The sequence below is a fragment of the Pristiophorus japonicus genome, chromosome 2 (genome assembly GCF_044704955.1).
Source record: "Pristiophorus japonicus isolate sPriJap1 chromosome 2, sPriJap1.hap1, whole genome shotgun sequence".
NCBI classification, from domain to species: domain Eukaryota; kingdom Metazoa; phylum Chordata; class Chondrichthyes; family Pristiophoridae; genus Pristiophorus; species Pristiophorus japonicus.
Window position 1 is genome coordinate 42,764,666 of NC_091978.1, and position 13,974 is coordinate 42,778,639.

General features: G+C 41.4%; 1 protein-coding gene across 5 annotated transcripts in view; it reads right to left on the bottom strand.

The window, feature by feature from the left end:
• LOC139237251 (protein FAM53A-like) overlaps positions 1-13,974 on the bottom strand; it is a 109,106-nt gene that overhangs the window by 62,382 nt on the left and 32,750 nt on the right. For 4 of the 5 annotated variants that reach the window (XM_070866901.1, XM_070866900.1, XM_070866898.1 and 1 more), the window contains exons 3-4: positions 12,274-12,328; positions 6,151-6,965 (exon numbers count right to left, since the gene is read on the bottom strand). In XM_070866901.1, coding sequence (XP_070723002.1) covers positions 6,151-6,965; positions 12,274-12,328 — 870 coding nt within the window. The remainder of the gene's footprint in view (positions 1-6,150; positions 6,966-12,273; positions 12,329-13,974) is intronic. The other variant, XM_070866903.1, reaches the window with a different exon arrangement.

The following is a 13,974-nucleotide window of genomic DNA, read 5'->3' on the forward strand; positions in this document are numbered from 1 at the left end:
GCTTGGGGCTTCTGGAATGTAGCTACCAATACTGGCTAAAGGGTCAACTTAAGTAGGAATTTGGTCTAAGTAGTTGTAGCTCCTTGCAGATTAACTACTCAACAAGCATAGTCAATTTGCAGCTAAGTGAATAAACCAGCCACAAAGTTGTATTCGTATTAAGAATTTACAAGATCACAAGTACAAATAAAAAAGGTAATTCAGTATATTTTAGCTAACTCACTTAGATAACCTGTATTACCTCACTCGCAGCATCCACTGTTTCTGAAAGATCAATGTTTTTGCTTCCACTGTGCAGATATCCATTCCAATTGTCAATCACTTCGAGGAACTGTTCTCTTTCACCAGCTTTGTCCTACTTGCATGGAATACTATGCAGTACTAGAAACATAGAAAATAGGTGCAGGAGCAGGCCATTCAGCCCTTCTAGCCTGCACCGCCATTCAATGAGTTCATGGCTGAACATGAAACTTCAGTACCCCCTTCCTGCTTTCTCGCCATAACCCTTGATCCCCCGAGTAGTAAGGACTTCATTTAACCCCCTTTTGAATATATTTAGTGAATTGGCCTCAACTACTTTCTGTGGTAGAGAATTCCACAGGTTCACCACTCTCTGGGTGAAGAAGTTTCTCCTCATCTCGGTCCTAAATGGCTTACCCCTTATCCTCAGACTGTGATCCCTGGTTCTGGACTTCCCCAACATTGGGAACATTCTTCCTGCATCTAACCTGTCTAAACCTGTCAGAATTTTAAACGTTTCCATGAGGTCCCCTCTCATTCTTCTGAACTCCAGTGAATACAAGCCCAGTTGATCCAGTCTTTCTTGATAGGTCAGTCCCACCATCCCAGGAATCAGTCTGGTGAATCTTCGCTGCACTCCCTCAATAGCAAGAATGTCCTTCCTCAAGTTAGGAGACCAAAACTGTACACAATACTCCAGGTGTGGCCTCACCAAGGCCGTGTACAACTGTAGCAACAACTCCCTGCCCCTGTACTCAAATCCCCTCGCTATGAAGGCCAACATGCCATTTGCTTTCTTAACCGCCTGCTGTACCTGCATGCCAACCTTCAATGACTGATGTACCATGACACCCAGGGTCTCGTTGCACCTCCCCTTTTCCTAATCTGTCACCATTCAGATAATAGTCTGTCTCTCTGTTTTTACCACCAAAGTGGATAACCTCACATTTATCCACATTATACTTCATCTGCCATGCATTTGCCCACTCACCTAACCTATCCAAGTCACTCTGCAGCCTAATAGCATCCTCCTCACACTGCCACCCAACTTAGTGTCATCCGCAAATTTGGAGATACTGCATTTAATCCCCTCGTCTAAATCATTAATGTACAATGTAAACAGCAGGGGCCCCAGCACAGAACCTTGCGGCACCCCACTAGTCACTGCCTGCCATTCTGAAAAGTACCCGTTTACTCCTACTCTTTGCTTCCTGTCTGACAACCAGTTCTCAATCCACGTCAGCACACTACCCCCAAACCCATGTGCTTTAACTTTGCACATTAATCTCTTGTGTGGGACTTTGTCGAAAGCCTTCTGAAAGTCCAAATATACCACATCAACTGGTTCTCCTTTGTCCACTTTACTGCAAACATCCTCAAAAAATTCCAGAAGATTTGTCAAGCATGATTTCCCTTTCACAAATCCATGCTGACTTGGACCTATCATGTCACCATTTTCCAAATGCACTGCTATGACATCCTTAATAATTGATTCCATCATTTTACCCACTACTGAGGTCAGGCTGACCGGTCTATAATTCACTGTTTTCTCTCTCCCTCCTTTTTTAAAAAGTGGGGTTACATTGGCTACCCTCCACTCGATAGGAACTGATCCAGAGTCAATGGAATGTTGGAAAATGACTGTCAATGCATCCGCTATTTCCAAGGCCACCTCCTTAAGTACTCTGGGATGCAGTCCATCAGGCCCTGGGGATTTATCGGCCTTCAATCCCATCAATTTCCCCAACACAATTTCCCGACTAATAAAGATTTCCCTCAGTTCCCCCTCCTTACTAGACCCTCTGACTCCTTTTATATCCGGAAGGTTGTTTGTGTCCTCCTTAGTGAATACCGAACCAAAGTACTTGTTCAATTGGTCTGCCATTTCTTTGTTCCCCGTTATGACTTCCCCTGATTCTGACTGCAGGGGACCTACGTTTGTCTTTACTAACCTTTTTCTCTTTACATACCTATAGAAACTTTTGCAATCCGCCTTAATGTTCCCTGCAAGCTTCTTCTCGTACTCCATTTTCCCTGCCCTAATCAAACCCCTTGTCCTCCTCTGCTGAGTTCTAAATTTCTCCCAGTCCCCGGGTTCGCTGCTATTTCTGGCCAATTTGTATGCCACTTCCTTGGCTTTAATACTATCCCTGATTTCCCTAGATAGCCACGGTTGAGCCACCTTCCCTTTTTTATTTTTACGCCAGACAGGAATGTACAATTGTTGTAATTCATCCATGCGGTCTCTAAATGTCTGCCATCACCCATCCACAGTCAACCCCCTAAGTATCATTCGCCAATCTATCCTAGCCAATTCACGCCTCATACCTTCTGCTCTGGATTTACCTTTTCTACTGTTTAATGAGGAGGAATTTCTCCTCTCAGAGGGTCGTAAATCTGTGGAATTCTCTACCCCAGAGAGCTGTGGAGGCTGGGTCATTGAGTATACTTTAGGTGGAGATAAGACACATTTTTGAAATAAGGAAGTCAAGGGTTATGGGGAGCAGGCAGGGGAGGGGAGTGGAGTTGAGGCCAAGATCAGATCAGCCATGATCTTATTGAATGGCGGAGTAGGCTCAAGGGGCCAAATGGCTTATTCCTGCTCCTATTCCTTATGTTCTAATGCTCAAAAAATATCAACAAGGTCCTCGAGGTTGAAGAACACAAGTTTCACCAGGCTCTCCTCATACTTCAATCCTGCCACTAGGGATCAGATTTGTGGCTTTTCTAGGGTTTGAAGGTTTTTCTTGTATTTCAATAGCCAAAAATGGACATTGTGCCCATGACGTGGGCGCACCAGAGCATTGCACAATTACAGTTATGAGCCATCCTCTGACTTAATAATGATCTATTTTAGCAATACAATGCATTATTCCATTTGCTTTGATGATTGATAGTCTGTAGTAAATGGAAGTGCCTAGACTAAGACCTTTAGATTGTCACTATTCATACAGTATGTATATCTCCTACTCTGTTAATGTTGAGTGCTTCACAATTACTATATTTCATCTGCCTTTTATGCCTAATTACCAATTTTACCTTGCTCATTTTATTGGTTCTTGAATGTCTCATTTTAGTACCAATTTGCATCAAGTTCCTGAATCCAAATTGCTGGTGTAAATTCGAAATAGGAAAGGCCCAAACTGCATTCACTGTGCACACTATTCACTACTCCCACCTCTAAATTGGCACCAGTCCCCTCATTGCTCCCCTTCAGTCAATTTCTTAAACCAGTTTTTTCCTTGATTTCTCACTGATAGCAATAGTCTGCGGCACCACGAGCAAATTTTCTGTTGCAACTCCGGTCGGCTTGTAACCAGTTTTTCAAACTATTTCACATCAGGCTTGATGTAATTTGATGGTGCTGCAAGAGAAATTGTGCAACACTGCAGAGCTGATCATGAAACTTGGGCAATAAACATTAAAATGAGTCACCTGAGCAGCAAAACAAGAATGATTTACTTAACAAGATAATACAATGCAGAATGATTTAGAATTTTCAATTTCTATTTGCCATTCGGTTGCGGGTTTGAGAGGTACTGCAGTGCATTCTGCAGATAGCACACACTGCAGCTACTGTATACTCGGGGTGGGGAGGGTGGATGCTTAGGCTAGTGGATGAGCTGCCAATCAAGTGGACTTGTTTGTCCTGAATGGTCTTGCGATTCTTGTGGAATTGCAGCCAGGAAAGCGGAGAGCATGCCATCAAACTCCTGACTTGTCCTTTATAGGTGGTAAAAAGAGACTTTGGGGAGTGAGGAGGTGATCCTCTCACTGTAGAATACCCAAGCTCTGACCTGCTCTAACAGCCACAGTGGCTAGTCCACTTCAGTCAAGTTGAGTTTCTGGTCAAGAGACCCCAGGATGTTGATGGTGGGTAACTTGACAATGGTAATTTCAATGACTATCGTGAGGAGATGGTTAGATAATCTCTTGTTGGAGTTGGTCATTGCCTAGCACGTGAGGCTTGAATGTTATTTGGCGCTTATCAACCCAAGGCTAGATGTTGTTCAGGTCTTGCTGCATGCTGACATGGACTGCATTATCTGAGGAATTGCAAATGGAGGTGAATATTGTGCAACACTTCTGACCTGATGGAGGGAAGGTAATTGATGAAGCATCTGAAGGTAGTTGGGCCGAGAATGCTGCTCTGAGGATCTCATGCTACAATGTCCTGGGGTTGTCATGGTTGGATTAACAATTGCAACCAATCTTCTATTGACTCCAACTACTGGAGAGTTTTCCTCCTGAACCTCATGGACTTCAGGTTTACTAGGGCTCCTTCTCTATCGCATACTGGGTTGATGTCAAGTGCAGTTAATCTCTCAATTCTGGAATCCAATTTTTGTGTTCATTTTTGGACTATTGGCTGTAACGAGATTTGGAACAGCGTGGTCCCCGCAGAACTCTCACCTGGTTATTGATGAGCAAGAACTGCTTGATAGTAGGGTTGATGACTCCCTTCCATCACTTGACATAGAATTTACAGCACAGAAACCAACCATACAGCCCGACAGGTCTATGTCAGTGTTTACGCTCCACAAGAGCCTTTTCCCACCCTACTTCATCTAGCCCCAACACCACATCCTTCTATTCCTTTCTCCCTCATGTACTTACCTAGCTTCCCCTTAAATTTGTTCATGAAAGGGCGATAATTTGGCCGTTGGACTCATCATAGATGCTACCAAACTATAAGGGGTCGCTAAATATGTACTACTAGTAAATCTTTGAAAGGAGTTCAAGGGCAGAAATGGCCTCCTAAATAAGCTTGCAAGCTCAATTTGAGGAGCGAACATGCAAATATTGAGCAATTTAGCATTAGTTCTCTGTTACTCGGTTGGAGAATATTGCACTCCTATTTGGTTAAAACATTTCCTACACAAAACTAGTTGACGTAATTAAACAAAACAATGAGAACAACAACAGGGTCCATGAGACTAACAAACTCTAATTGTCTACCAGTCCTCAAATATATGGTCACCTAACATCAGCAATGAACCTGTTTGAGAAAATCCTGGAGATAACTGCTACTTTTCAAAGATATCTGGGAGGTGCCTCGCACCCCACCCCCTGCAACTCCTCAGCAAAAGACCAATCGGCACAATGGTAACAATCAACTCCAAGGCGGACATGGTCTCATAATTATGAAATGAATGGAGATGAACTGTTCTCACCTGTAAAAAAAACTAATTCCTCATCACCCTACTGCTTAGTTCAAGTTCTGGTGCAAGCTCAAACATTGGTTGGCAAGGTGTATGGCAAAAGATCACACCTGGGGATTCAGAAACAACCCTCTGTGTAGCTGTGTGCATTTTATTTACTGAATGGTTGCTCATTTCATACTGGTCTGCTTGGAGGACTTTCCGGGCCACATATAGCTGACACGAGGTAACTGAATGGCTGAAGCATGTCTACCTAAGCCCAAGATAGTTTTTGACTTATAATCTCCCTACTTAATTAGCTTGTACTTTCAACATTTTTCCAATCTTTATTGTGTCACTTGTGAATTTGTAAATAACTACACCACAAATTAAAATTCCATCTCCCTGGCACACGTTTATCCAAACTTGTAAAATATTCAAGCTGAAAACCGGAGGGCAAGGAGCACAAATAAAAATCAATAGCTTAAATCTGTGTTAATTGATTTTAATTGATGGGAAGACTACTCTGAAAACTAAAGATAATTTATATAAAAATTTCAAAGTGGACTAAAGTACAAAGGCAAACATACTTTTGGCAGGCCAAATTTATACTCATAAAAGACAGTCAAAGATGAAAATGTGCTGTCTTACTATATTCCAGGGCCCTTGCACATAAAATTATTTATACTCCGTTTCATCCCAAACTAAAACTAAAAGATCAACATTGACCAGATTGATCAGAAATAGGACACGGCTTTCCCCAACTTACCCTCGTCATCTTCAGGAAATCCAAAGAGGGTCGTGTCCACCTGACATCCTCCTCCCGCCTGCGCTTCAGCCCACATTTCCTTTCATTCAGCACGCAAGGCTGTGAGCGGCATCGCAGCAATCCCTGTCGGCGGCTCAACTCTGGTGTGGAGGTGGGAGTGCTGTTTGCTGAAGGCAAGAGATTGGTCGTCTCTGTAATATGTTCCTGTGAGAGTGACAGCCGCCGCCTTGGGTTAAAATCAAACGGTCCAGCAGAGTTCCAACGGACACTTGATGTGCTTCCCTCACTACTGTCTACAAAACCACTGCTGGCGGATGAGGGCCTCGGTACTGGTGAAGTATTGAAGCTGGTGATATTAAATATGCTGTTGTTGAGAGATAATGTGTGTTTACTGGTATGCTGGAGCAGATTGATGCTTGTGCTTCTCTGCAGCGTGGCACTTCCATGGCTGTTGCAGCGCTGCAAGGTTGCGCTGCCGCCGCTGTTGCACCGCCGCTTCGACACAGGAGTCCAGACCTTGGAACTACATGGTTTCCATGGAGACCGGCACCGCGACAATTCATCAGGCTCCGAAAGAGACCTGCAATGCCGTTTCGTGGGAGGGGCCAAGGGAGTGCTCGAGTTCTCATTTAGATTCAACTCACTGATCCAGCCGGAGACAACAGAGGTTTTATTCGTGTCGATCTGCCATTGTAACCCAACGTGGTCAGCCAGGCCATGGCTAAACGTGCATGTCGAAAAAGGAAAAGCCACATTGCGGTTTGTTTCAGCTTTAATCGGACAAGTCCTGTTTACAAGTGCCCATGGACTTTCTTCTGTTAGAGAAAAGTGAGAACACAGTCAACAATTTCTCCAGTTTGTACATGAACAGAATTTCCAACAGACAATTGATCCATGAAAATATCATACATTCAACACGAATAAAAGAAATGGTCTCACAGACAACACCGTATTGTATTAACTACTGAAGCTCTGTAGAATAACAAGGCTATTTGAATACAAGTCAATTTTTATGTTTTTCTTTAATTAGGATAGGTGAATAAAAAGATAGTCATGATAAAGTAACTCATTTTATACTAGTCATGGCATACCGAGCAGCCTATTTTTGGCACTCTTTGTTACACAACACATCAGGCCTACTGGATGGAATAAACTTGATACTTGTACTTCAAGAGAGTCAAAAGTATTCAGCATTCACATTATTACAACGCAAAGACAATAAATAAAGGTACAAGGATATCATTGCAGGGATGCCAAGGAGTGGACTGTTCCCCCTCCTGCCGGGTCATATGACTGATTATTTCAGCACTGCATTGTTATCTTTTGTTTGGGAAAAGGGCCAGGTATGGATAGTGCTTAAACACATTTAATACAAGGCTGTTTGGAGCTGATCACGTGATATTTGCTGACTAATTAGAATTAAACATCAAAAGAAACTCAAACTTCAAGCAACTATATTTTTTCATTCAGCCACCATACAAGGTAATGTACCCTAATTTTAGCCTGAGAAAAATGTTTATGGTTTGTATTTTTCCGATGTACACCAATACTGTGCACGCAACTTTGGAGCTTGAACAGAGAACAGCAATTCAATCCCAGTGCAGCTCATTTTATAAAGAAATCTCAAAGTTCATTGCATAGAAGAATATTGAAATCAGGATATAAAAATGAAATGAAGTGGTAATAATTAATAGATTATTCTTCAGAGCAGTGTTGCACAACATTGCACCCAAAGGCTGAACCTGGCCCAATATATTATTTAGTCAGCCGACTCGAGCACTTTTTTTAAAATTAACATTTAAACCATCAGCAGATGCAAGGAAATTTCCAACACCGAGCCAACTAGCTTTGTTCGTTACTCATGCAATAATAACGTTTCTTAAACAGAAATACAATGACCAACTGTAACCATGAAGTCCCAAATATTTTCTTTAAATTTACACTACACCTGTGCCCAACTCTTTTTCAACAACTCGAGTCTTTTTCCTCACCTTCGCCTGAAATCTCTTGGCCATCTGTTTTCTTGCTCCCATCGTTCATTTAAAAAAAGGTGGGAGCAAGCTTTTCATTGGCCTTTTATTTAGGGCGTTAACCAATGAAAAGCCCAGATTCAATAGAATTGCATCAACATTGCTCTGAAGAATAGTCAATTAATGATTTTCACAATATAGAAACTTCATTTTATTCTCGTCACTGATCAGTAAACTGGTTTGTGGCCTTTGCAACCCAACAGGGTCCAAATTATTATTATTATTTTTTATTGTACTTGGGACTTTGGTAATTCATCATCATTGTGGTGGTGGTCACATTCGTTGCAGATTCCCTTTAAGGAAAAAATAATCTGTCTTAGATTTGTCTACAGATGACTCCAGTCACACACTGTGACTGATTCTTAATCTCTTCTAAAATTGCCGAGCAGGCCATACAGGTGCAAAAAAATACCATCCCAACAATTTGCATTTAAACATCCACCCTCCATAAACTTGAGCTCATCCAAAACTCTCCTGACCATATCCTAACTCACACCAAGCCCCGTTCACCCACTATCCCTGCACTTGCTGACCTACATTGGCTCCCAGACTGGCAACACCTCAATTTTAAAATTCACTTCCTGGTTTTCAAATCCCTCCCATGACCTCACCACTCCCTTTCTCTGTTACCTCCTCCAGCCCTGCAAACAACGTTCCCACAAAGCTGCGCGGCCAGACAGCGGACTGGAGGTCCCAAGCAGGTTGCTAACCGGCTTTTCAATGCAAGAAAGCCCGCCTGTGAGAAAATTTAAATGGCTGCACAGTCAGTTAAAGGGACGGCGCACTTCCAAAAAATTAGAGGGAACATTGCCTACAACCCTCAGATCGCTGTGCTCCTCCAATTCTGGCCTCGTGCACCTCCTCGATTTTAATCACCCCACCATTGCCAGCCGTGCCTTCAGCTACCTAGGTCTAAGGTCTGGAATTCCCACCCTATATCTCTCTGCCTCTATTAGTTTCCTCCTTTAAGACATTCCTTAAAACTTCTCTCTTTGCCCAAGCTTTTGGTCATCTATCTTACTATCTCATGTGGCTCGGTGTCAAATTTTATTGAGCGCCTTGGGACATTTCACTCAGTTAAAGGCACTATATAAATGCAAGATATTGTTGGGAAGCTATTTTTGCCACTTGCATGGCCTGCTAGGCAATGTCAAAGGAGATTAAGACTCAGTTTGTGACTGGAGTCATGAGGGCCAGAATAACTGAGGCAGATTATTACCTTTTCTCGGAGGACATGGTCACTTTTTTTCTCCAGTGTCAGCTCAGATTACCAGGCTTATTGAATTCAGTTTTCCAACTTGCCATGTTGAGATTTGAGCACTCATTCTCAGTTCCTAGGCTATTACTATAACCAACACTACTGTACCCTAAAAAAATAGGATATGGCCTTCCAAATTATTACATAAGTTTTAAGCCCCAACATCATTCTGATGAATCTGAGCTATACCCCTCGAATGTCAATATTTCCTTCCCGAGTTGTGGTGTCCAAAATTGAACGCAGTACAGCCAATCCGCATGCAATTTTATTTACACAGTTCAGTCAACTTCACCCCCCCCCCCCCCCCCCCATTGGACAGAGAGGAGATGAAGTAGTGTGAGCGGTAGCAACACAAGGCAAGTTCCACATATAATTGGGGCAGTCATTGTTAATGCTAATTTATACCAGTTACTGAATCCAGAAGTGGATCAGCATTCCAAGGATATATCTTCCACTCAGAGCTGAATTTGTGCAACATCACATTTAAGAATGCAATGAGTGTTGATGGACAGCACACCAAGAATAATTTTTTAGCTACAAAATTTCTCATTTTCATTCATTATAGTTGAACTTGCAAAACTGAAAGCAGGTGGGAAATTGTCTTAAAAAGTTTAAGAAATATAACACTCAGGATTTAAACTTGAGGATGAAAATTTGAGATTACTCAAACTTGAGTGGATGGCTACCTCCTCACCATCCACTCCCATTTCCAACCACATCCAGGGCACATATGCAGATGTAGCACAGGCATAGCATACATTTACATGTGCATCTACAGACAAATCAACATGAACTTTAGACAGCACATTCTCAACAAGTCAAGTACTTGTATTTTAGGCATTGTTTAGCAATGGAGGGCAAAAAAATGGTGTTTCCAAAATCTATTTCCTAATGCTGGAGGATTTTCAAAACAAGCATTAAACAGGCCAAAGTTTCACAGATCAATTTGAGAAGCATTACAAGGTTTTATTTTTAATGATTCCACTGCACTCTGTACAGCATCTGTTTTAAAGCAGCATTTTTATTAAACACTTTTTAATATACTACTCAGCCTATTTGATAATGATTCCGAACAGGAAATCCATCCATAAGGAAAAGTCGCAAAGCAGACTTAGTCATTATACAGAAAATATTCTGGTTTCAACATTAAACATGAATTCAGATTTAGTTGCAGCAAAAGAGCAAATTAAGATTTGCAAATATCAATATGGTTAAAAACCCTGTATTGTATTTATGAAAATTGTTAGTCCTGCAAAATAGTGTTTTACCAAAAATATCAGATTCTACTAAGGTCAGTCTGCATTATAAATTCCTCATTGTGCCCCAAATGTACATTATTCATTATAAAATATCATGGCCCTTGAAAGGCCCTTTCTTTTTCAGTTACAAACTAGAACATAGTAAATGAACAAGCATACCAGAGTTTGCTTTCCTATGGAGAGCAACTCATAATGTTTAATCATCAGGGTCAGAGTGACTTGGACATTTATCAGCTCATCAAAGAGAAACAGCATAGACTGGTAAAGGGTAGGTCATGGCTGACTTATGTAGATTAATTTTTTTAAGAAGTCACGAGCATGGTGGATAGCAGAGTGTCTGGATATAATCTATATGGACTTCCAGAAGACATTTCATAAGATGGTGCAGAAGAGGTTATTAGCAAAAGTGAGAAAAATGGAGGCAACCTCATGACACGAGTTGGTAATTAATTAGGAGGTAGGAGACAGAAAGTAGGGATAAAGGATTTTTTCTCCGGTTGGTGTGATGTGAAAAATGGTGTTTGTTCTCCAGGGATCTGTACTGGAGCCTCAGCTTTTCACCATATACATTGATAACTTGGATAAAGGAAAAGAGTTGCATATTCAAGTTTGCAAATGACACCAAGTTAGAAGGCACAGTAAGTTTTGTAGATGGGAGAAGGAAGTTGCAAAGGGATGTAAACTAAGATAGTGAGTGGGCAAAACTATGGCAAATGGAGTTCAATCTGGGGAAATGTGAGGTCATCATTTGGATAAGAGAAAGACAAATCAGAACATTTTCTTAATGCCGAGACACTAGTAGCTATGGAGGAGGAAAAGGTTTTAGGTGTTCATGTACACAAATCCAAGAACTAGTACGGACAAATGAAACAATCACATAGGTTGTTGGAATGCTGGCCTTCATCTCAAAAAGGTTGGAATACAATAGTGAGGAAGTGATGCTTGAGCTCAGTTGTGCAGGGTCTTGATCAGACCCCATCTGGAGTTCTGCAAAGAAAAATCAGCTTTGGAGAGGGTAAAATATTCATCAGAATGATACCAGGGCTTAAAGAGCTAAATTATGAGGACAGATTGTACAAATTTGCCACACCATTGGCGGCCATGCCTTCAGCTGTCTAGGCCCCAAGCCATTGAATTCCCTTAACCCTCCCAACCTCTCCACCTCCTTTTAAGATGCTCCTTAAAACCTACCTCTTTCCTGTCTGAATATCTTTTCTTGCTCAGTGTCAATTCTTGTCTGATTCTGCTCCTGTGAAAAGTTTTGACACTTTACTATGTTAAAGCTAATATAAAAAGGCAAGTTTTTGTTGTTCATGGATTTGTGTTGGGTAAGGGCATCAAGAGATATGGAATAAAGGTGGGTAAAATGAGGTACGTATCAATCATGATTGAACTGAATGACGAGCAGGCTCGAGAAGCTTAATGGCCTACTCCTGTTCCTATCCAACTCATTTGTGTTCTGGCTCATCTCACTGCAAAGAATCGGCAGTTTCTAAAAAAAAGTTGGCAGAAATCTGTCGCTTTTTTTTATTCTGAAGGGTCTGCCTGGGGAGGGGGAAAAGCAAAAGAAACTTACCATCGATTTCGTATGGAAACAAGCTGCCACTTTCATTCAGTTTCTCAGATGAGTGCTGAAATCAACCAAAGAGAAAAAAAATTCAACACCATAGAAACAAAGATGGTGCAAAAGTCAGTGGGGATAAAGGCTGTGCAACAAAATGGAGACTCAGGCCAGGAATTATCCCCACAGTTTCAGGTTTGTCACAAGGCTGAGCTCTCATACCCTTTTGAAGTCAGTCTTTTTTTGAACAGTTGAATACTGTACAACACACAATGAATCCCAGCTAGGAGCTCAGTCTGGCTAGCTCTCCATATCAGAGGTGATGGTAGAAGATGTTAATGTGGCCACTTCAGTGAGGACCAACTTACAAACATGAATCGGACTTGGCTAGAATAGCACAGCCAGTATTTAAAAGTCCGAAGTTACCTAAAAAAAAATTGTTCCTTCCATATTCCCGGACAGTTACCAATTCTGCTGATTTTATCATAATAATACTGATTATACAAAAGACTTGCTTACCCAAAGAACATTAAAAAATATATTTTAAATTTAACTCGTATCTAGTGTTTTTTTTAAAAAGTTAAGTCGTGAGAAACATGCATATGGAGCTGTGATCATAAAATTAACCTTTGACACATTTCGCATGGTTACGGCTTGCTCCGAATATAAACCAAGCAGAATCCAATTGATAGGAAGCTTGTAAATCATATTGTTTATTGCAATCTTCCTAGTACATTTTAAAAACAGTTTCTTTGGAGAAGCATGCCAGAATAGAAAGTATTGTTTAGTGATTTCCTCTTGCATGGATATTTGTGTCACGATTAAACAAACATCCTTGGGCAACACTGCTCGAGATGCACAGTGCTGCCAATTGCATCAGGTCCTGGAGTTCTGGGGACATATGCAGAACCGCTTTCTGTAAAGTTCGGAGCTCAGTAGGGCTTATTGACACACAGTTAATAGGATTTTTATGACAGCATGCAAGCACATAGTCCAACAGGACAACTGCTGGCTGATTAAAAACTTCAATTCACAGAAAATTAAAATCGACTGGTCTGGTAGAATGAATGAAATAGAAAATCTGTCGAGGATATGTACAGGTGGAGGAGTGGGAGTCACGGAGCCTTTGACTCAACAAGCTGTTCAAAGCAAGACAAGCGCTAAGTAAATCAGTCAGCAGGGTCAAAAGCAATCCTTCAGCATTTATATATTTGAAGTACACTACAGCATAAAACAGCAACCTGCAGAAGACTCTTGCATAATATAACTCCCAAAAACCTATGCTCTGTAGTTCTTTTCAAATTTTACAGTTTTACCTCTGGATAGTGGTAAGGGAGGGGGAAGACAGGGAAAGAGGTGGATTTTTTTTCCAAGATGGCATATTCTGTACAAGTTGCTGCAAGTCTCTCAAACTCCTCACTTTTTTTTGCCCCCCCGTCCCCCCCCCATCTTCTGCTACTTCCCTTATGCATGAAAGGACATTTAACTCACGGGATTCTGCCAGTTTTTTCTGCCTTGCTACTGAGTGGGTTAATCTGCCTTGACCAAAATTGTTCACTCTCGGGGCAAATTAATTTTCTCAGTGTAACAAATCAGAATTCAAGAAAGTAAATTTCAAACCAAAGCTTAGTACATGGGACTCGTATGAGATGATGCAACTACTAGAAAAAAAACTAAAGCAATTTACTGATCACATTCACCAAACTAGAAAGGTGG